The sequence below is a fragment of the Poecilia reticulata genome, chromosome 9 (genome assembly GCF_904066995.2).
Source record: "Poecilia reticulata chromosome 9, P_reticulata-male-v2, whole genome shotgun sequence".
NCBI lineage: Eukaryota > Metazoa > Chordata > Actinopteri > Cyprinodontiformes > Poeciliidae > Poecilia > Poecilia reticulata.
In genome coordinates, this window is record NC_088838.1 from 15,408,551 (window position 1) to 15,433,102 (window position 24,552).

The following is a 24,552-nucleotide window of genomic DNA, read 5'->3' on the forward strand; positions in this document are numbered from 1 at the left end:
CTTTTATAACCACTGGAATCAGCAGTTTACTCCTCTTCGAAAAAGAGAAAGAGTGAGGGCTGAACCACGTGGATCCCTCATTGTACCTCTATTGTCCCCATGCGGCTCTATCAATAGTGCTATTGCCGTGTCCACGGGCAAGAGAAAAGTGCTGGAGATGACACTTTGAGATAAAAGCTGGGAGCACCTATGTTGTGAAATGAAGAAGAGTGGAGAAACTGAGCATAGCAAATGTTCGGAAGCAAACAAATGGCACGGTCAGTGATGTGTCCTTTGAGCAGCAGTTGTCAGCATAATTTTGCTTGAAGTGCTTATCCTAAACTGATACATGACTACAGCATGTTCCGCTACTTGTCCACCACTTGTGGGTGTGCGCCCGTGCGTACGTGAGATGACTCCGTGTTTGGTGGCCACAGCTTGGGGCGGTTGCCTAGAGCCTGCATCCATGCTGACACTGAAGCAAGCCTGGGCAGGTTGTACCATTACCTGCCTAGGACTGTTTTAATCGTTTGGCTGCAAATGTGTTATAGGGAATTGCAGAGAGACAGATGTTAATATATGTTCTTGTAGTACTTATTACGCCCCCTGATCTTTTGCTGATGGACTCAGTAAAAGTTTATAAACTAGAAATCTTTGGACTCCCAAGCTACACTAAATAAAATTGTTGTAGTGATGTTTTTCTTAGGCTATATTTAGCAAAAAGATAAACTTAGTCATTTATTTATGTTAAGAATGCTTCTAGACTTTCACATCTGGAAGTAACTAGTACTGTTGCAAGCAGTGGAGTTTACGGCAGACTTCTGCTTCTACTTTGCAGCGGTGCTTCGCCAGCGGATGTCTAAATATTACAGCTGTCGCTGTTCCTTTTTCCCGTTGTCACGTATTTATTGTGTAGGTCTGTCTGCACAGCATGAAGGCCTCTATTGATAGCAAGTTCCAACTGTGCTCTCTTCAAAACCAAAGGAAAGCCGGTCACAGACAATAAGTCACAATCTGACGTTTCTCTATTGGCAAATTCGAATGAGTTTCAACTGTTAACTGATGCATCTATCATATGGGTAAAAAACTATGAGAAACAGTCTGAAATACTATTGGAAATCGTAACCTAGGCATACTGCTGAATATTGACTGCTGATTAATACTTTCAACTTAACCCTCCTTTAAGTCTTTGCTAAACAATAGTTTTAGTTGGTAACCTCCCACAGGGTGAAAACACCTGTTCTAATCTGATCTATATCCATGGTCCACCCAGCAGTTTCAAAATGTCTTACATCAGCTTTGACAATGATGAAACACTGGTGAAGGCTTTACGTTAATTGCAATTGGTTAGCATCCTGCAGCCTTGCATAAACAGACTGACTTGGTTGGACATGGACATGGTCTGAGCATGTAAGCGTTAGTTATATGCTCAAGTACTAAAGTGCTCCAGTGAAAAAATTATAATGTTTCTGTACCTATTCCCAAAGCATGCGAGATTCAAAATTTGCCAAACGGTTTACCGTCACGGGCTGCACAGTGGCGCAGTTGGTAGAGCTGTTGCCTTGCAGCAAGAAGGTTCTGGGTTCGATTCCCGGCCTGGGGTCTTTCTGCATGGAGTTTGCATGTTCTCCCTGTGCATGCATGGGTTTTCTCCGGGTACTCCGGTTTCCTCCCACAGTCCAAAAACATGACTGTCAGGTTAATTGGCCTCTCCAAATTGCCCCTAGGTGTGAGTGTGTGTATGCATGGTTGTTTGTCCTGTGTGTCTCTGTGTTGCCCTGCGACAGACTGGCAACCTGTCCAGGGTGAACCCCGCCTCTCGCCCGAAACGTTGGCTGGAGATGGGCACCAGCAACCCTCCCGACCCCACTGAGGGAAAAAGGGTGCAAGAAAATGGATGGATGGATGGTTTACCGTCACATCCATCTACTGTCTACATTCATGGGATGTGCAACCCGATTCTGTTGACCCTCCGCCAACAGAATGACCATTCAGTCCATTCAGCAAAACCTTAATTTTAGATTAAATATATTATTATTTAAATAAACTAAATCATAGACTTGCTTATAGTGAATCTATTTAAAACAAGAGTTTCACTTATTGAATAAATTACCTTTTTTATTTAATTTTTGGTGATAATATATTTAGATGTGTCTATATGAAACAGAACTGTAAATGCATGCAGGGTTCAACAAAAAGTCAATGGACGAACACAGCAGTGAGCGTGAGAGTTACACGATCATCGAGCACTACACGATGCTCAGTCCTTTATCCCCAGCTTCCATAGGAACTCGGTGGAAATTGAACCGCCTCACGTCGGCGCACACCGTCCCGGCTCGGAGAGGCTGGCTCCACTTTATGAATGGATGGGTGTGGCATGAGTGTCCATAATGAGGCTGTCGTCACCGCGCTTGTTGATAGGCTAGTGGCGTGCTGGGAGTGAAGGATGGTCCTGGAGTGAAACACAGCTGCACCTCCACCACGGCGGTCACAAGAGACAACGAAGGAAAGGAAAACAGAGAGAGAGAAAGAGAGAGAGAGAGAGAGGAGTGGAGAGCGCAGCGTCTTCACCCACTGCCCCTTCGAGGACCAAACTTCTGGGTGACATTCTGGTGAGGGCACATTTGTTTAGGGTGCACCTAAACAGAGCGCACAGCGAGTTTTTGCTTTGATATGCGTGCTCACTTTACATGCAGCGTCCCCGAAAGTGTAAATCATGTGATGGTCAAATGCGAGTTGGTAAAATCCTCTCGTCCGCCGTGTGTGTGTGTGTGTGTGTGTGTGTGTGTGTGTGTGTGTGTGTGTGTGTGTGTCTGCATCGGATCGATGATTTAGGTTTAGGTTGGACAATATGCTGCAGCTAATGCGGTGAGGAATATTACGGAGTAAAAACTGGCAGACAAAAGAAAGTCGATGCGAGGTCTCCCTCCACCCCATGCGATCCCTCTTTGTAGGTGTGACAGAAGCAACAAAGGGACGCGGAGCAAACTCGCATCAGGACCACAAGCGGGACAAGTCTGCCCAGACAGAGCACACAATAGCGGTGGGGCGGGGTGTCGGGGGCTTGCAAACAACAGTGCGTCTGCGGGTTTTGCAATATGCAGCAGTATTCGTGTAATTACCCTCCTCCTGGCGTCTCTCGACTACAGAAGTCGGGGATATTTTTCTCCTGTCAGCGCTGGCAGATCTTAACCCGACACGAAGCTGAACCGATCATTTGAAGACTTTTTTTTCCCCCAAGTCCGGGCTAAAAGCGAGAGAGAGAGAAAAGAGGAAAAGAAAAGAGAAACGCCGCAAGTGTTACAATATGCGAGTTTTGATCTTATATGTTGTCGTCTTAGGCGGGACAGTATTGTTCTGAAGCGACCTCGTTTTTGTTTGTTCGTTGCAGTTTAATAGGGAGAGGCGAGGGACGAGCGCTGCTCAGAGTAAACTGGAGAGATCAGAGCAGAGAGGAGGTGTGAAGTCAGAGCGGACGGCAAGACCTGAGCTGAACACAGAGGCTAATGCGTTAAAAGGTAGGAGACTCCATGCAGGACTTGTGATATAATCTTTATGTTCCTTAAAAAAAAAAAAAAAAAAATCTGCAGGATAGAGCAGATTACATGTGGACAGACAACGAGGGGGGTTGCATAACGGTTCAGTTGGGGCTATTCAACTGCTCTGCTCTTTATCGACAAAACCTTCACCCAGGATCTGCACAATGATTCCACTGCTTTTTAAAGTTCTGCTCCACAGTGATTGATTTCCCAGCAAAGCTTAGGCACTTTAAGGTTCTGCTAGTGGTCTAATTTAAGAGTTTCTGTTTTGTTTCTATGGAAGTTTGCAAAAAAAAAAAAAAAAAAAAAATAGCATGGGTGTGTCACTTGAAATTAATCCAAGACAAAAGCCGCACCAAAGTGATAGCAAACGTGGAGAACGAGTGAGCAGAGAGAGTTTCAACGTTTGAAAAAAAAAAAAAAAATGGCTATGGAGGACCAAAAGTGCCACAATTTAAAGCCATCGCTACCTGTTTATTTTAAGTGTGTGGTCAATTGATTCAAATTACTAACAGATCCATAAATGACACTATGCAATATAAAAACAGCTAGATTATCCACTAATATGATGCCTGTTTAAAGGGCATAAATATATTTTTTTATCACATGAATTTCTTTTTCAAATGTGATTGAGCTTGTAGTTATATAGGTATGATAATAATATCCGAAAATATAAAAAAGTGAACAAAACAAAGCAAAAAAACAACGACCCCCTCAAGCCCCCCCTATCCTATCCCCATCCACCACTCCAAAAATAACAGGAATAATGTAGCTGAATAAACAGACAAAGGTTGCTAAAGTGGGAAGATGTTGCATCTGAAACACTATCCCAGACAGGTCAGTTTCCCAGTTGCTCTACTGTCCGTTTGAGCACGAAAGGCTTGGACATCTCTACCCTGGACCCTGGGTAGAGATGTCCAGGGTCCGCTAGATTTCCTGATGGATGCCGATGCACATTCCAGATTTTTGTGTTCAAGCTGGTTGTGTGTGCAGACAGCGAAAATAAGACGTCTGTCCACAGATGTTAATGAAAACAGTCTGTCCAATCTGGAGCTAAACAAAGACAAAAATGGCTGTTTTTCCACCAACATAATGTGGGGAGATTGGCTTTATCTTTCAGTTCTTTTTCTTTTTCTGCTCCACTGAATACACTGTATGTAAACAAATGCTTTATCTCCCCCTATGAGAGACACAGTGAAAAATATATTCAGGTTTTGACAACACGAATAGTCACACGAAAGAAATAGCGAAGCGTCCGTCTAGAATTTGAGCTCGTATGGTGAAGACCTAATAGTGGTTTGTCTTGTATTGAGGAGGAAGTAAAGATAAAATATTGTCTACGAGTTAGTGGTGCTAGTTTGAACCTGCCTGATAAGAAGGCTTTGATGTGGCACATGAGTTGGAAGCTGTGAATGAAACTAGCTTAGGTGACACTTTTTGCCCTCCAAAGTTTCAGGCTTGGTTCTTGAATTAAAACATTTATTTTTTAGCCTGAAAGAGATTTCTGAGAAAAATCATGGAGTGATAAAGAATTTACATAATGAATGCAACGTCAATGTAGATCAGTTTTCTTTTTAACGTCACGTCTAATGATTTTACTCTGAAACGTATCACGTAAAGCTAATGAGATTTATAAAGTAGCCCTCAAAAGTGTGTTTTATCTTCAATAAAAAAAAAAAAAAATCCTTTTAGTTTTGCAAAACAACTAGTTTTTCAGCTTAGTTAAACACAAAGTTAAATCCCTCCTCCACCTGCACCACGCATTAGTGAGTTCAGCCTGAAGTCACTCTCTGTGTTTGCTGCAATTTTTGGCCCAAGCCTGGAAGGAAACTCTGTATCTGTGACAACAGCCAAAACACATATATCCCTGCTGCCTGCATGACATTTCCTGGATTTTTTTCCCCTCGCCTCTCTCTGCCTTTATCATTCCTTCCTCGCAAAGCCCCGAAAATGGAGTGGGTGTGGGGATGGTTCGAGAGAGCTGACATCAGTTCCTCCGTTCCGGCCCACTCCTCAGTGTTTTTCTATCAGCTGTGGAATTTAAACCATTCTTTCTTTGGGGTGAGGCCCGTCCCTCTGTCTGCCCCTTGCTCATAGTAACATGTTGTTTCTGAAGCGCCTCTGTGTATGCATGTGCATGTGGCTGGGTGGGTATGAGTGGGGCTTTCCAGTTGGGGTTACACACCAAACATTTCTGGCTGCTGGATAGCCATCTAGTGAGCCAAGTTCACACAGCTGGGAGCCGAATAAGAAGAAGAGTCTTTGTGAGGGCTGATCAATGTCCCACACACATGCGGGGTGTCTTTTAGTGCTTGCCTCAAATCGGTTTTGCAGTTCTGCCTGGCTTATTCTGCATTATAAATACGGATTTGCAGCAGTGGTGAGTTGTAATTATTAAGGTTGCATTCTGAAAAAGAGTCCCTTAGATGCATGCAGAGTTCTGCAGAGGCCAGTGTTCGCTGAAGAGCCAAAAGTATCTAACAGAGACTCATAGTCATCGCTCACAAGCGTCCTCCTTTCTCACCCGAACCACATGATGTTCGTCCTGTTTAGCAAGTCCTGAAAGGAGGAAAGGGAGAGAGGGGGCAAAGAATAACAAGAAAAAGAAGAAGAGGTGATGGCAAAGAGAGTTTGTTTCTCACTGGCTGCTTCTTTCTTAAACGAGATGTCAGCGAGCAGAAGTTGTGTACGGAAAGAACGGAAAGCTGGTCAAGTTTGTCGAAAGAACTCCGGGGCAGGGTGCTAAGAGAGGAGGAGAGAAACAAATAAAACAGAAACCAAGCTGTGGAGAAGAGAAAGAAGGGAGGGCAGCGGAGGGCAGAACCAGAGGAAGAGGGACACCAAGGGGTTTTGGCTGAGGGGAAGTAAGTGTCGAGGTTGCTATGGTACTGAAAAGCAGACAGTAGGGGAGAAATTTCCAGATTGGACATGACTGTAAATATAAAAGAAAAATCATACAAAACATGTTGTTTGCACCACTCCTCTTCCTTCTTCTTTGTTTAAATAAAATAAAATGTAATTATTTAAAAGTTACATTCAATCTATCAGTTTAGTGGGGTGAGGGTAAAAATCTATACTGTTATAAATATACATTTATGTGGATGTATGGTTGGTTGGGTTAGATTAAAATATATTTTCAATTTAATATTTTTAATCAGGCTTAGTTTGAATGTCCCGGGATTAAGAATTTTTAAGAGACTTTTTTTTTTTAAGTAGGTAGGACTTAAATGATCTTACAGAAAATCCCCCAAATACCTTGTAGATCTGTGAGAAGTGGACTTTGATGACAACAGAAATGTTGGTGGTTATCTGGATTTTGTATGTGGGACGTATAGCAGTTCCGTCTTTGATATTTAGAAGTCAGATTTCAAAGCGTGGCCACACTCACATGCTTTAGAGTCAACCTTTTCATCACTTAAGTCCAGTGCTTCTCAATTCCAGTTCTCAGGCTCCCCGGCTCAGCAAGTTTTAGATGTGCCTCTATTCCAGAACAGCTGATTCAAATGATTGCATGACCATCAAGTACTGCAGAAGCCTGTTAATTACCAAAATATTCAATCCAGGTGTGTGACAGAAGGGAAAAACCTAAAACATGCAGGGCAGGGGGGGGCTGAGGACAGGAATTGAGAAACACTGCTTTAATCATCAATGCCTTTAAAAAAAACCTTTTAAGGTGGTAAGCAGAGTTAATCTCAAGTCTCAAGTGTGAAGAAAATTAAAGCTTTGATCCAAAATGGCTGACCTCCTGTAGGGTTTGGTTGGACTTTGACTCTATTGCTGATTATAGAAAAATACATGTGATCCAAATGTAATTTACATCAGTCAAAGCAGCAAGAGAACTGAATGCCTCTTAAAGGTGGTGCTGTAGTTAACATTTTACCATGCCCCGTACATTAATAAGATATGTAACTTCCTGTTGTCAGTGAACCAGGCATTTACAGGTGATATCAGACTGTAAATGTAGTTTTGTTGGAGATTCAATCTGAATAATTCTTGGAAAGTTTGGGGTGACTCTGATGATCTGTGAAAAATGTGTCTTTTATCTTGAGATTTTCTGCGATGGACTGGCAATTTGTCCAAGGCGTACTCCGTCTCTCGCTCAATGATCACTGGACACCCGCGTGGCGACCCTTCAAGGAAAAGTGTGTTTAGATAATGGATGGATGTTGAGATTTCAGAATTTGACATTAGGCAAGCATACTCTGCCAAAAACCGATGCTTTTGATAACTTTAAACCCCACAAATATCATAAATATAGTGAGGAACATGGAAACATTCAAATTGACAGGAGTTCAAAAAATTCATGATTGTATAGGTTTTGGTTTTCAGCTCTATTCAAAATGGCTGACCTTCTAGTTGTTGAAGGAGATAGCCTCAAGGTACTTTTGTGAAGGTTTGGGGTTCATACATGTAAGTGCCAAATGTCCCCAGCACAAAGACAATTCAAATATATATATATATATATATATATATATATATATATATATATATATATATATATATATATAAAACATAAATTTATGAATAGATGAAGTCAGGATCTCACAGCTTGTGGGTGAAGACATAAGGAGTTTATGTGGTGAGAGAAGTGGATAAGGAGGTGTCGCATTATGAGCAAGGACAGGACAGACCAGAACTGGTAGATAAGAAAACTCAGTTCAGTTACGAGTGGTTGTCTCCGTCAAGTTATGGCTGATGAAACTCCTTTGGGCTGGAGTAAGGCCAGGGCCTGAAAGAGGGTCTGTGTCAGGAGGTCCAGGAAGCCTTCGTTGAGAGGGAGGAGTATTACACAACATGACTGCTGATAGTACATACTATGTTGGATGCCAGAAAGATCAACGCTACAATTTGGATGTCTTCATTCTTGATGGTGATGTTAAACTAAATAAGCTAACTAAAACAAAAACGTCACTGATTTCCCTTTTCTTATGAATGTGAGTGTCTTTCATGCCCCTCTGGTTTGGCATAACTTATATTCTACACTTTAACCCGGAGGAAATTCTGCCTGGCCACATTTTCTGCATTGCATAATTTTAAAATAACAGCCTAAGAGAGGTCCGAGAGATGATTGGGTCAGCTAGAATTACTACTGAAGACGAGATCTGAAGATGACCAGTAAACAAAGTTTCAAAACAGGCATTGACCTAATGTACACTTTGACTGTACTTAAGCGCTTTTTCAAGGTTCTATATACCAAATGCTGTGTCTTAGTCTGTGCCTGAGCAAGGATTGCGCATTATGGTCTAAACACCAAGGTGGGACAAATTTGTTGCTTGGCAGTACCTACTTTCTATGTTTGTTTGTATTTGTGTCCATGTGATTTTGTGTAAACATAGCACTGCAACAAATATATCCTCCTGTGTGTTTGTTTGTGCAACTCCTATATGCAATTTAATCCCAGGGTCTCTATTTTTCAGCATCTGCTTCACTCATTATGGCAGAAAGTTGATCCCCCTGGGTGAATTGGCCCCGACGTCAAATGACTGAGGGAATGCCAACTAGGAATTCAAGAGTACATGTGTTGAGCAATCAGACATTCAATTTCAGGCTATATATAGTAAAGTAATGTTTTGATAGTGGACGTTGTACATGTTTGTTTGCAGTAGGGCGATTGATTACAGACAAACAGGTGTGTTGTGTTTCTGCATCCCCTGCAGGACCCTGGAACTTGACCCACACACCATGTCCTTTACATGTCTGCATGGTCCCAAACACTCCCATATGTCAGGCTTCTGTGTTGTTCACACAGTGGTAATCTCTAGCGTCTCTCATTTTTAGTGCCTGCAAGCCTTGGCTGACTGTCTGCTTATCTTCCTGTTTGTTTTCCCATCTTGCCTGCCTGTCTATCCATCTGGCTTTCCTTTAAAATGAAGCTGCGGAACTCATTAACCGAGAGTCAAGAGAGCCCCAATTAGCAGCTACAGCGGCGTAGACAGTGTCAGTGCTTGGAGGGGAATATTAGAGTTAGTAAAAGATCAGAGTTTGGGGATTGTCCATGAAAGACGTGCGAGCGGGGAGGAGGGTGTCTGAGAGGATGACCCTCCATGTTAGATGTCATCACTTGGGTTTTGTCCTTTTTTGGAACTAATTACAGCTAATTTTGAATAACGTAAAAGTGATTTCTGTAGTCACTCTTCCTTCTTTGTGCTTTTATATCATGACATAGACACAGATTAAGATTCAGATTCAGATTAACTTTATTTTGGTAAATTAACAACATAGAAAAAGAAAACTCAATAAAAAAAACTATTTTACAGAAGCAAAGGCTTATACTTGCATTTAAAAGTCATCTAACACACCCGAGCACGTACACACAGTGACACAAACAGTAATAAATTTTTAACTCCAAAACAACTACAATGACAATGACAATGACACAATGAGACGTAAATGTCTTTACCCGGTTTGTGGGCACTAATCTGTGCTCTTGTATTGGAGGCTTTAAACTAATGTCCAGAGAAGGAAACACCCAAGGGTGCCATTCCTATAAACCAGGGTAAGACTTGTTGTTCTCTAACTAATACTGTCATGAAACCGCAAGACTTTAATTGTGATTGTGTGTCTATAAATATCAGCTAGTTAAGGTGTTTCCCTTAGCTGCTATTTTCATACATTGTTGTGGGTCTGCCCAGTTTTTTTTTCTTTTCTTTACAGTTTCAGAGTGCTGATGCAACCTGACTGACACCCTCTCATCAGCCTCTCTCTCCATTTCTCACACATTCCTGAATGGATGAGTCAGTTATGGAAACCAATGGTAGCAACTCTGAGGACGAGAGCTCTGTCATCATTCTCGTCATTGATTGCCTGGGTCAGGTCTCTGTGGTTAGCTCCCAAATGAGTCTCTGAAACTGACTCACTGCGTACATTCAGATGGATGGGATATTTTTAGCTTACCTACCTTCAGTTATGAGATTCTTAATGGGGATTTTATCTAAAAAAGTCAAACCCCTCACACTCACCCCCCCAAAAAAATTCTGTCCCAGTCCAGGATCTTCTGTACACTCTGTACACAACAGGTTTTTGTGTTGTATTCTCATATATTTAACTTCATCAGTTATCTGTCAGCTCAGATCTACTTCTTTGTCCCTGCTGAAAAAGCTTCCTGCTGCCACCACAATGTGGCCAAAGAATGTTTTTCATTATGGGAAGACAGGTGATGTGTAATGAATATGGGTTTTTCCTCTCATTTAACAAGAGCATTTTTATTTACACTGATGTTAAACACAGCATGACTTTATTTTCCATATTAGTGACTTCCGACGTGATTAAAGACTGCTGAATTTAAATAACTTATTCACTGATAGTTTTTCTTTTAAAAGATTTTGAAAACTCTATTGTTTTCCTTCCACTTAACAATCATGCACTATTTTTGTATCACATAAAATCCTCCAAAAATACATAGAGATTTGTGATTGCAGTGTGACAAAATGCAAACTCTTCAAGAAGTATGAATACTTATCTGAGATACTGTAACTTTTGTTGACTTCATTTTATCACAAAAGTTGAGTAATTAAAAGAATTTCAGAATATAGAAGATGAAGCATGCATTTTTAAACTGGGAAATTTACTGGTGACAGAAATCTGTAGAATTTTTCCAGGTGCAGTAATCTGAAAACAGAGTGCTTTGCTGTTCATTTTATCCCCCTTCTGTCTCTCACTGTAGAATGTATTACCCACATTTTAGCATAAATATTTCATCAAGCAAGCCATTATGATACTAAATATCAGGTGACACTTAACTTTGAAACATTAGACACCATCAGATACCAGTTTATGGAGAAATATTGACTTTTTGAGTCATCCTAAGCTCCATTATGTCTGTTTAAGGTTTCCTAGTCAATTGCCATTTACTGTCCCTTAGATAGAACGATAAGTAATACTGTGGGGTTTATTGCGGGACATTAAGGCCTCATTCATCTGTTTTCTGTCTTGAGTTAAGTTTGCAAAGGAGAAAGATCCAGACATCCCACTCCTCAGTGAAAATCTCCAGCTCATTTAGGGGGGCTCCTCACCGCAGAGGGAATTTTTAATCTCTCTTGTGAGTTCTGGGTCTTCCTTCAGTGGGATGTGTTTGGAAAACCTGCCAAAGGGAGTTGCTGAGGAGGCATCCTACTCACATGTCTAACCCCCCCCAGTGATCTCTGTTGATGAAATGGAGCAGCTGCTTAACTCTTATAGGTGGTGCAACTTCAAATCTTTGCCTACAAGGTTGAGTCCAGCCTCCTTATGGATGAAGCTCATTTTAGCCAACTCTGTATGGGTTTTTGTTCTTTTGATCATGTCAAAAAATTAGAATATTTTGAAAATATTCTCATTTTCAAATATATTTTATATATTTTTGTCACATTTGAGAAAGTGAAGCATATCTCAAAAAAATATGTGAAATATTTTATGCTTTTATCTCCCAAATTCTGAGATCATTTTAATGTTGTGAAAAAGTTAAGTATTGGAAACTTGTACTGTCACCCCCTAATCAGCTAATTAACTAAAAACACCTGAGCCTCTAAATTTTCTCTCACTGAGCCAGAGTGATACAGCCATGGGGAAGACTGACGGCTTGACAGATGTCCACAAAACAGCCATCAACACCCTTCACAGGAAGAGAAGCCACAAAGGACATCGCTGAAGAAGTTGGTTGTTCAGAGTCTGCAACCGAGCATAATCAGAGAAAGTTGAGTGGAAGGAGTAGCAACGTTTTCACCAGCAACAATTATAACAACAGGCTAGAGAGGGTTCTCAAGCAAAATCCAGTCAAGAAATTGAGGGAACCTCCCAAGGATTGGACCGGCGCTGGAGTCAGCGCATCAAGCGCCACTATGCTCAGAAAATTTTCCAGCAGGACTTGGCATCTGTCCAGACTGGCAAAAGTACCAAAAGTTGATTCATTGACCAGTGGTCAGTTTGCTGACAGACTAACATGACCTGAAACCAATAGAGTTGCTCTGGGGTATTGTCAAGAAAAAAAAAAAAAGAGAGACACTACATCCAACGATGCAGACGAACTGAAAGTCGCTATTACATCAACCCAGGCTTCTACTACATCTCACCACAACCACAGACTGCTTGCCTCGATGCCAGACAGCACTGATGCAATAATTAATTCATGCAAAATGAGACCCAACAAAATACTGTGTGGATAGAAATTAACATACTTTTCAGAAAGTATATTCTATTAAGAATATTTTTTATTGATATTATGTAACATTGTAGTTTATGAAACACAGAATTTTGGATTTTTATTATCTGCAAGCCACATTTAGCAAAATTACAAGAAACTTAGGTTTAAAATTTGTATTTTAAGCTTTAAAGTACACATGTTTGGGCTTAAAAACTCATCTGTTTGTGAAAATAATAGAAGGGTTTCACTTTCTGAAATGACTGACAAAAAATACTGAGCTTTTTTAATAACATTGTAAATATTCTATGTGATTTTTTTTTGGATGTACCTGGGAGCAGCCCCACTTTTACAGCATATGAGGTCATATGCTGCTCAGTCATTTTTTTAATATAAATAAGAAACTCTATTTGGTTCCAAAAGAAGGGTCAGTTTATAAGCCCTGTGGCAGGTGCATTCATTCCCATTTTAGACATTACAGTCTGATTTTAAACTCCAAAGATTACAAAAGGCTTCATGGCAACAATCAGGAAATTTTGTACCACATTAAAAGTGTTGATAATAATAAACCGATGGTCAGCACTTCCTACCCTCTGCCCTCTTTCAAATATTTCAAACATGTTTCTGTGCACTGCTCAATGGCAAATAAATGACATGTGGCCACAGTGTGAGATGATCATGTCAAGCTGTTTGTAAACTATGGCACGACGCAGCAGAACAGACATAACTGGACACTAGTATAGATTTTTCCATTGCACTATTTTTAGGACATCATGCTCAGTGTATCAGCTGTGTAGACTTGTAGGTAGATCTTAAATTAGAGACACAGGATAATTCCCTTTCAGCTGATCCAAATCGAAGGTATTACATTTCATTGTATTGGGATGTTTTTTATATTTATTTTAGGCCATCTGAAGGATTACTTCCTTCTTTATTATTCACAGAAAAAAATGGGATTACAAAATCCACTCAGGGCCTCTTTGAATAAAATTGAAGCGCATTGCTTTTGAGATAAATGCTTTTCATCTCACAATAGATTTGTTATTTGTTTGCTCCATTGGAATACAATATGAGGAACTCAATTTAGTGAATGGACAAACAGCTTGCAAGCTATTTGAAGTAAACACACAAAAAGGGGACCTTCCTGTTATACCTTGTCTCGCCGTAAAATGGTTTATTTGTGTCTCAGTCTCTCTGAGATTTTTGCTGTTTACACTCTTGCACTTCCTCTCCCCTCTATTTCTGTGTGTGTGAGCAACAGCTCAGACGAGAGATGGATATTGAATTTGTACAATAGGGATGTAGAGCTACACAGTAGGGAAAGTATCTTTATATATTTCTAAATAGAGTTTTATGTTTCTCTATATATAGCTATACATATGAATCTGTCTGTCCGTAGAACTATTTAGATAGATAGATAGATAGATAGATAGATAGATAGATAGATAGATACAGAGAGGTATTTCATTTTAAGGTGTAAAGAGCCGTGTGGAAGTTCTGAAATGCTACAGTTTTTGGGTCTGAAGTAACTTCATACAGGACGATTTCAGCAAGGCTTGAGTTCTGCTTTTCTATCCCAGACTGCAGTCCAGAGGTGTTTGTCTTGGCTTCGCTCTCTGTTTGATCAGGCTGTTTTGAGAGTACTGACTGACCTGTGCGAAGGTTAGATACGTTGCACTCTTCACAACTTTTCCTTCTCCTCAAGGTAATTGCTCCTTTGGTCAGTACTTTTCACAATTCCATGTAATTTAATATAGATTTTTTTTTAAACTCGGATGTACTACAAATATGTCTTGTTTTTTTTCTCTTCTGTGCTGAGAAGATCTTGTCTTACTTTTTTCTTTTTGTCACGTTCTCTCTGCAAATGAAAAGCATTTTCTATCTTTCAACATTTTTCTTTTCATCAAATGATCACAGATTCTGTGTCAAAGGTTAAACAATGAACTTCAGTTCAGAAAGATTTACAAGCAAATTGCAGCGAGGTAACTCACCTACACAAGACTTTGTTGTTCATCACATATTGATCTGCTGTTAATGCACTGGTCAATAACGCACTTATAGTTTACATTGCAATGCATAGCATTAGCTTCAAGTGGAAGCTTTCCATCAGGCACAGAACTAGTTCAGCTCAGACTTTCATTAAAGGAATATTCGCTACAAGATTCACTTCTTCTGACCTTACTTCACCCTGCTGGTTCTCTGACCCTTCACCTGGATCTCCGGTTTATTTACTTGCTTCCTGATCTCAGCTCTCCATCCTTTGACCCAAACACATGGCTCATCCTTTTTTCTGTAACGGCCTAAGACCTTCTCAGTCACTCAGTCATCTAACCCATAAATAGTTCCGTACTGACGTCCTGTGGCATTTGAAATCTTTTTTTTCCTTTACAATATTCACCCTCCTTCTTGTTTACACCTCTTCCAAGCAATTCCTGAGTTTACCATTTTTATTGTAAGATTTATAAATATCTATTATAATAAGAAGCCCATTGACTCAAACATCATTCCGCCAACCTTGACTTTAGAGAATCTCTTCAGGTTGCAAAAAATAATTAGTGGCAGTTTTTAAGCTCGATCACTTTTAAGAGTTTAGAGAAACAGGTGAAGAGAGTCTTAATAAGATTAGCCCTGACACTTGCCAGCCACAGCTTATGAGGGACCTCTACTGACCTTTGTGTCTCCATCTAGCAGAGATGCGCATGTGTGTCTGATTGAGAGCTTATTATCTTGAAGGCATGGCCTAGAAAGGGAAGTTGAGGTACCTGTTTCTTTTTTCCCCTCTCACACATCTGATTAAAATCTTAAAACCAGAAAATAAACCACACATATTCTCACTTTGAGCTTGGGGAACCTTAACCAGGAAGCAGGAGCAAGAGACAAAACTAATAGAGTCATTTTGATGTCATTCCACCTCCTTTCAGGCATTCACTCTGTCATGACCCCTGATTGCAAGGGCAACAACACTTTCTGTCCTGGAACATGGCTGCATTGTTGAGCTCTGCAACTTTGAAAAGCACCTTTGATGTCGATGTTGAGCATAGAAATCATTCTGAATTTCTTAGTAGATCCTGATGGGGTCAGAGCTAAAATGTCAAGTTGTGGACCCTCACCAAAAATCACGTTACCAATTGGTGAATCCAGTGGACAGTCCGTGAAGACAGAGGCAGACCCTTGAGCCAAATTAAAGCCCTAACTCTGATGGCATCTGTGAGAGAATAGATTACAGATATGGGCTTTAATAGCTCTGAAGGTAACATCCCTTCTTGTGCTTCATGCATTCCTGCAAGAACCACAACTTGCTTGCATATTTATATTTCAAGCTTTCTTAGCCACAGTGGTTAATCACCATTAATGTGATTAATATGTGTATTAATCTGATAATTTTTTTTAAATCAATAGACAGCATTAAAAAATTGTAACCTTTTTCTGATCTTGAGATTTTCATCGGGGTGTACGCTTTATTTAAGGCTGAGAAACAGTACAGTGTCTATCATGAGTATGTGTTCGAGCACTGCAGGGCACGCCTGGGCCGCATCTTGGATATGATATAACTCGGAGGCAGATTTATTTCAGCTGTCTTCTTTTCAAGAAAGACTGAAAAAAAAAACTTAGATTCAAATCTTTTGCACCCTAAAATCTTAATATGCATCTCAAGCAATCTGTTGTCTCAGTCAGATAGGTTTAACTTAAAAGGCTTACAATTTAAAATAATACACAAACAATTCAGCAACTGTAAATCTCAAATTTCTCATTTGAGTCCCACGTACTACCCACAGGCTGATTTGATATGTGTGTCGGGTGGGTGGGGCTGTCTGATGATGACTGTTTAGACCGCATATGCCCCAAAACTGAGTTATTATTTAAGATTTAGTGCTGCAATTGAAGGACAGGGTAAACTGTACAGCACCTCTTGTTCTCTCCAGGCAGTGTTTCTAAGGATCACACTGAGAAACATTTAAGTTGAACTCATCAAAGTTAAATTCTAGCAGCTATGCTCCTTTTCTTCTAATTTATCCTGGCCTCCATCTGCTATCTGCTAGCCTCATAGACTTTGGGCTTGTACTTGAAGCCACTCTGCATTCCTCACATACTTCCTCATCATGACCCTATCATCACCAGAAGAAATTTATGGCTGATCATACATCACGTCGTTATTGTCTGGGAAAACTCAAACTCAAGTTTTCTCAAGTGTGAATGCCTGGAAGTCAGTATTTTCTTGACTTTATAAGGAAAAATATTTCACAAAATAATACTAAAAATAAATTTTTTATATCGAAATAAATATTTAAAGTGCCTCGAAAAGACTTTGTTGAATTTAAAATATTGCACATTTTGTCCCATTAACACTACATACTACTACAGATAAACACAAAATATTGCATGGTTATGAAGAAAAATGATACAGACTTCCTATTTTAAAAAAAAAAATCTTTTTACAAATAATCTCTGAAAGTTTTCTGTGCACCTTTTACTTTGCTGTACTAAATAAAACTAAACACAACCAACTCTCTTAAGAAGACACCTAATTGGTGGGCTCACTTCTTGCTAATTTAGTCTCAGCATGAACCCGGCTGTTTTATGGAGGCCTTCATAGGTTTGCTAGAAAATAGCAGTGAACAAAAATGAAGGCAAATAAACTCAGCAGACAGGTCAGGAAAGCAGAGTTAGTTCATAAAACAACATACCAAGCATTGAACATCTCACCGAGTGATATTGAATTCTCTGAGGTCCCCCTAAAATTCTTAAATTATACTATTTTGTGTTGCGATAAAATTTATTACTTTCATGCGATAATGCAAAGAGCACTACAGATAGACTAATCTTAGATCTCCTTGTTAGTGCTTCTGCCAACTACTCTTTTATGTGCAATTTGATTAATTTTCTTCCCAAACTCCAATATTGAGCGTGAGGCTAAGATAAAAAAAAGGACTCTTTATGTGATGGCTAAATAAAATTCTCTATTCAGTTACAATGTTGGGTTTTTGGGCTAAATGCCCATATCCTAAAAATGGTGCTTGAATGGCTGAACGTGTATGTCTAAGTCTTACCTTTCATAATGTTGCAGAGTTTGCGCTCATTTTCACGATGAGGAATGCAGTGACTTCATCAGGACATAATGAGGTAACAGCAGCTGGTCAGACAGAGGTTTACCAGACACTAGTGCAAAAAAACAGCAGGCTGCTGATAATGCTTCAAGTAAACAATATGATCAGCCTCTGGCTTCCTCTACTTCCTCTTAGACCTTATCTAGCACTGAATTATTTTTCACTTTAACTCACACTCTGCTAACATGCTCATCACCCATTGCCAAAACACACTCAGTTTTATGACAGGGTGCTGGCTCTGGCAACACTCAGTCACTTCTCCATATCTGAATAGAGTGTTTGTGTATCTGTGTTTGATTGCTGTGTGTGTGTGTGTGTGTGTGTGTGTGTGTGTGTGTGTGTGTGTGTGTGTGTGTGTGTGTGTGTGTGTGTGTGTGTGTGTGTGATCCAGGCAGATGTGTTTGAATTTCAGTGCATATATTAATTTTACTGTCTTTCCTTTTCTGATTATTTGGTATTTTTATTTTTTATGGCAAGATTATGTTTTTTTTTTCCAACCATTTCACTTTCACCTTTAACATTTGACCTCTAAAATTTCCCTTTAAGTGAGCAAGGGAGCGCTCATGCCTCATATTCTTTCTTTCCCTCTTTAAAACAAGCCAACAAACAAAATTTTCCCCAAACCTGACTTGTAAAATGATACCCTGAAAGACATACTATCTGTGCTCTAACTCTCTCTCTTTCTTTTTTTTTCTTTCTCTCTCTCTCTGTCCATCTCTTTCCCTCTGTATATGTGTATTTTCAAAACTGGAGGTACAATTCCATCTTTGATATTGTTATCAGTTCCACAGTGATGAGGGGTGTGTGTGGAAGACCCACTGCAGCTCTGACCTACTTGGTGCAGTGAATGGGCTGCATGGAGGCTGTTTTTATTGAGTGCGTGTGTGTGTGTGTATTTGCTAAAGCTCTGGGATGGTGTGTGGACACAGGGAGTGTGAGAAGCTGGGTGTTTTGACAGCTTTAGAGTAGTTCCAGCACAGAGCTGGGGCAGAAGGGGGTGAGTAGACCTGTTGGAGGTTTGGGGGAGCTGTGGGGGTGAGAGCAGGGTCAGTGGGGGAGCGGGCAGGAGGGGGATCAGATGAGGGTGAACATGTTCTCCTAGAATGCTCCTTGGCCATTAAAATGCTACATGATATCTGGTTCTTGGTGATGGATAAACTCATGAGATCATCCGAAACGCTTCAGATGAACCTTGCCTGTGCAGTAATGAAAACAATGTTTTCACTTTATACCAGCTAAAGTAAACAGGTAGTGACTTTTGCATATAAGTTTGCAAACTAAAAAGTCGGTTGTTAGGCATGTATCAGCTACAGTGCTTTGCAAAGATATTCATCCTTTTCACAAAACTCCCAAGTATGTTATTTTGATTGAGTCTGGGAGACCAAAACAAAACACTTACTCGTGAAGTGGAAGGTAAATGATACGCCACAACTGACCTACCACGGCTGCTCGCCAAAAACCAAGCAGGGAGAACAATAATCAGAGAAGCATGGTAACTTCGGAGGAGCTGCAAAGATCCACAGCTCAGGTGAGAAAATCAGTCGAGATGACAACGATTATTCATGCACTCCACAAATCGTAATAGCGGCAGGAAGTGCGTGCAGTATGTTATGTTGTAAGCCAGGTAGAAAACTTAGCAAATAATGAAAGAAGGTGAAACATGGTGGTGGCAAGATCACTCTTTAGGTATGCTTTCTTCAGCTGGGACAAGGCAGCTGGTGAGAGGAGACAGAAAGATGGATGGATATTCAGCTTCTAACAAGTCTAAGTACACGGGTGGAACTACAGTGTTACAGTTTAGATCAAAGCTTTTCGATGTTTTCGAACAGTGAGGTCAAAGTATAAGATTAAATCCACTTACAAATTTGTAGAACTTGAAAATTGCTGCTCACCGATGCTCTCCATTCAACATAACTTAAGCTATTCTTCAAACGGAAAGACTTGCAAGTGATTTTGGACCAAAACGTGTTTCTAAAAAAAAACCTAAATAATCAGAACAGGTAAACAGAAATGGACGCCACACTTTTCAGATTTGTATTTTTTAATAAATGTTGAAAACCTTTAATCATTTACTTACACTTTGCAATAATTATCATAGATTGGGTTATTTGTGTTTTAAAATCACAATTTTTTTTTTATGGTTGTTTTCCATTCACCATTTTCCCGAAGAGGTGAGTTGTTTCCCTTTTAAAAGCTCACAAAATGACACCGAGGTATTTTAGAGATGTCTATTTTATTTTCTCCTCACACAAATATTCATTTCTTCTCCAGCCACACCTTCATTCACAGCTGGTCAAGCATTAATGAGCCATTTTGAAACTGATATTTAATTGAACTAAATCAATTTCAGGGTGTGACCTTTTCAGTTTGAACCACGGGAAAATTGTGTAGCAATAAAGACACTTTTTTATCCCGACACCAAAATGCCAAAGAATGACCACGGCCCGGTGTAAAATCTATGGGAGCACATGTCCCACTCAGTCCATAAAAGAGCTATAAAACCGATGGGAAAAAGGAGCAGCCTTTTTTTGTCCCACTGTAGCTGAAAAGGCCAGACATCACCTCAGACTGTGCGGCTCAAGAGTTCTCACAGAAGTTCTGCTCTCCAACAAAAGGGGCTGCCTGTCCACGGCTCTAAGCCCTCTCAGTGCCAGCGGTGCTGAACCCCTGCTTTCTATCAGCATTCCTGCCCATCTTTCATGCTGTTCTTTTCTGACCATGCCAGCTAGGTCAGGGGGCAGCATTTTCTCAGGGTTACTAGACAACATTGGACAAGGAGATTAAAAAATGGAAATGCCTAGCAGCACATTTAGCTTCAGCCCTGCTTATTTTGATACTGATTGTACAAATTGTTTGCTACGCAGCTATTATTACAATAAGATATGCATATTGTGAGCAAAAAGGGATGCAATGAATTATGCAAACAAGCACATCAAAAAAAATCTTTTTTTTTGATGTGCTATAATATGACAATTCTTTATTTACTAATGACAGTTTGACTTGAACACTAATCCACACCAGGATCTGCTACAAAAATGGAAGCTGCTGTTGCATTGCCAGTTGACGCCTCCTTTGTTTCCCTGTGATCAGTACCAGTATCTGCCAGTAGATGTCTGTCTTCAGTCTCACTCGGATATTTGAATAAAGTTAAGAGATCCTCTAAACAAGATGCACATATGACCAAACGCTGCAGGATATTCACAGGTAATTATTTTAGGTTACAATAAAAAACCCACATGCATATTTTATTGAAAGCTGCTGTTTTGATTTGATTAAACCACAGATTAAATTAATGCAATGTTCCTCGCCTGAAAGCAATTTCTGTTGCCTGGTGACAAGGAAAAAAATGTTTTTTTTCTATTGTTTTGTTGCTGCTTAACATTCCAGAAATTAATTCCCGGATCCTAGGAAGGGACTAAGGAAATGCGGGACTTTCCCTGATCCAGTCAATGATCTGCCTATTATGTGCGACTTTGCTGGATTCACTATAAGTAACTCGTTGCTATGGGGTAGTTGCTATGAATGAGTGCTCAAAATAACCATAATGCTATACAAATTCCTCGGCTTTGCCCGTGAATGATGGCAATGGATGCAACCTGTTATTTACAATGTGATTGTTTCCTGCACCCTGCTTTTCTTTGAAACCTTGAAGTGTTTAAGAGGCACCACATACATATATCTGAGACATTGACTGCAAGTGGTGCATTCCTTGTTTTAAACCAAATAAATGTGGCATTTCATTTTGAAGTCCCATAATCTGGTGGAAAACTCAGAGCAGCCATCTTCTAGGAAATTGTTCATCACCAGCCCCCCTGGTGAATCCACAAGGATAAGCGTGTTAGATAATGGATTAATGGATAGCTAAACATACAGTTATATTTTTAAAATTATGTCATTAAAATGTTTTATTGGTTTGGTGTAACATTCCAGTCTTAAATGAAAACATCAGTCGTAGTGTAATTAATTTATTTTATGTATTTAACTTTGAGAATTGAGTTACAGAAGTAAGTAAGCTTTTCAATAGTACTCTATTGAATGTGACTGTAGATACTAAACTGAAGGAAAACAAACAAGATTTTAAACATACATGAGGACGGGTTGCTGTCCTTAATGACTCAGCGCAGTCTGTCGCCAAATAACTGACTGCATAATATTGCAAGAAGGACTGAATTGAAATGTATGACTTTGAATCTGTCTCTAAGATTGGGTTGATATGTTGTGTGTGTACACTCAAATCTATTTGTCTTGTAAAGTGACCGAGGTAACATTTCTTATGGATTTGGGCTACCTAAATAAACTGAGTTGAGTAGAATTTTGGTGTATTAAACTGAAAGACCCCTTTCATATATCTTTTAGTCAATATGAGCCTGAAGAACACTGCTTGATACTCTTTAAAATTTCAAGACAATTATGACTTAGGTACTATAAATAATCACAAACATTAAGGTATGGTTTTATTTTTCTTTATTTAGTGGATTTTGTCGAACAACTGCTTTTTTAGAACGGAAAAGAACAACCGATGTTCGCTGAAAACTTCAGTTTCCTACCAAACATGAACGCCTCACAGGATGAGTTTGGCGTCCTGGGTAGTGACGCAATGCCGTGGGGGCGTGTCTCTGGTGAAATCAGCTGGGGCAACAACAACACAAAGGGGGAGGGCGGCTCAGCTCAGACTATAGAAATTGGTCGACAAGTTATACTCAGATTCAACTCGGAAAAGCGTGCGCGTGGAAACAAAGCAGCACATCATACGGGCGAGAGTCGGTAATAGTTGAGCTTAGAGAGAGGCTGATAAGGAGGTAGCACCACGGGGAAGTAAGAGGAGGAGGTGGAGGAGGAGGATGTTTCAGGGCAGAGGTCCTGTCCGCAGCTTTCTGTGCTACTTGACAAAGAACGGAATCAGCGCGACTATCTTTTAGTTCTTCGTGCGTCTCTGTCCGGTTTGATTGGCCGGCTGAACCCCCAGCAGACTGGCATGTGGGTCAACTCCGGAACCGTCGGAAGGTAGGGACCCCCTCCTGCAACCAAACCGAATCACATGCCCCTCTTTAGATCTTTATTGTGCACAAAGCAGCCCTCTCACTACGTTTTCTCCATAAAAAGTGCGAATAATTAGCGTTTTATCGTTTTTAAATGCATACATTCCCAGTTATTCAGCTGTAATAGGTGTAATTATCCAACTGCAGGCGGTTTAACCAAACGTAATTATGTATTATATAAGTGGGACATTTCATTGATAAATTATTGGCATTTATTAGATTCAGCACGTGCTGCAGAGACCATTAAATTATTATTCGGTGTCATTGTGAAGCGGATGGGCTTGGCTTATTACGCAAGACTCCTCATCGCATCACTTGGGATGGATAGGCTTATGCACCTGCTTTGTGTTGCATCTGAAGCCTGTGTGTGTTTTACGTTGTAGGAGGAAAACAATGGGCTGCCTGATCTATTGAGTCGCTTAAAGAAATGAATGAACCAGGTGGTTATGAATGGGGAGCACATGAGGTTCTTTTCATTGACGAGCGTATAGCCATCCTACACCAGACTATTTACTGAAACCATGCGGATCACAACTGGGACGACAGATAAAGGGGGCGACATCTTGCAAGATGCACACCTATTCTCTTTGCAGCATGCACAGATACTGGCATGCTGTAATGCTGATCCTGGGGCTATGACGCCATCAGAGAGATTGTGTTACGCAGGTGGGTGAGTGGCCGATGAAGAAGCCTCTCACTTCCACCCGGACATAAATAAATAATGTTCTCCGTGTTTCTCTGGCCATATTTTCACTTCCCGTCAGGAGCAGATTAATCATGTCTCGAGTTTTGGAGTTGCATAAATATTTGGCACAAACAGGTTATTGCGCAATCCTTGCATTTTGGCCAATTAGAACCTATTCCGCCCCCCACCCCACCCCACCCCATGAAAACATGCCTAACAATGCACTCAATGTGATCATGGCTCATCTCATTTTGTGCAACATTTTTTACTTTGTGCAGTTGTGATTGTGGTCAAAATAAACCTGCATCCTGAGGACGTATAAGCACATACTCACTGACTTTGAGACTAAGGTACAATTTGGCCTGAAATTCGTAGCCATTTCATCAGCACTCCAGTTAATGAATCAAAAGATCGCAGCTATCATTAGGGGCACTGCCTGGCGGATTTGTAACAGAGCTACCTATTGTTCTGATTAGGCATTAAGCTTTGACTGTGTCAACAGCTTTGAGATAACAATGTGCTGCACTCACAAACCCACATGGAAGAGTGAGCCTGCATTACATGGCTGACTTGAATGTTGTGACCCTTGAAACAGGCTGCTGTGGCAGACACACAGAGGTAATAGGGCTTCAAATTATGCACATGCTTTTATGTGTTTGCTATTTAGTGCTGTGAATACAGATGACCAGAAAAGGATGAGTCGGATGGATTTACTCCTAAATAATATTTGATAAGTAAGGTTCAGATTAATTTGTTTACATGTTATGACAGATAGAACATTGTATCTGATTCACAGGGGCCTCGTCAGGTAATCTTACCATTTCAAGTTTACCTGTTTGGCCACATTGCAGGTACAGATTTTATTGTGATTTTCTGTGATAGGCCAACAAAGAGTAGTGCCTAATTATGAAGTTGAGCAAAATTGAGCTTATTTTTTAAGCATTTCCTCCGAATAAAAATCTGAAACAAGTTGTGTGCATTAAACCTCTTTTGCTCTATACCAAAAGAATACCCAGTGTGCTTCAATTAACTTTTCGCCCCGCAAAAACCCTCCATATCGTATAAACCAACCCTTCGCATAATCTTTAAT

General features: G+C 40.2%; 1 protein-coding gene across 4 annotated transcripts in view; it reads left to right on the plus strand.

Annotated features, from left to right (window-relative positions):
* The first annotated feature begins 2,338 nt into the window (after nucleotides 1-2,338).
* rhobtb4 (Rho related BTB domain containing 4) overlaps nucleotides 2,339-24,552 on the plus strand; it is a 46,724-nt gene continuing 24,510 nt past the window's right edge. The window contains exons 1-3 of one of the 4 annotated variants that reach the window (XM_081610594.1): nucleotides 2,340-2,591; nucleotides 2,815-3,272; nucleotides 3,371-3,497. Coding sequence is in view for 1 of the 4 variants with exons in the window: in XM_008418907.3 (XP_008417129.1) it covers nucleotides 22,714-22,742 (29 nt within the window). In the remaining 3 variants the exon portion in view is untranslated. Of the gene's footprint in view, nucleotides 2,592-2,814; nucleotides 3,273-3,370; nucleotides 3,498-22,391; nucleotides 22,743-24,552 lie in introns of those variants that run through there. The other 3 variants (XM_008418909.3, XM_008418911.3, XM_008418907.3) reach the window with 3 other exon arrangements.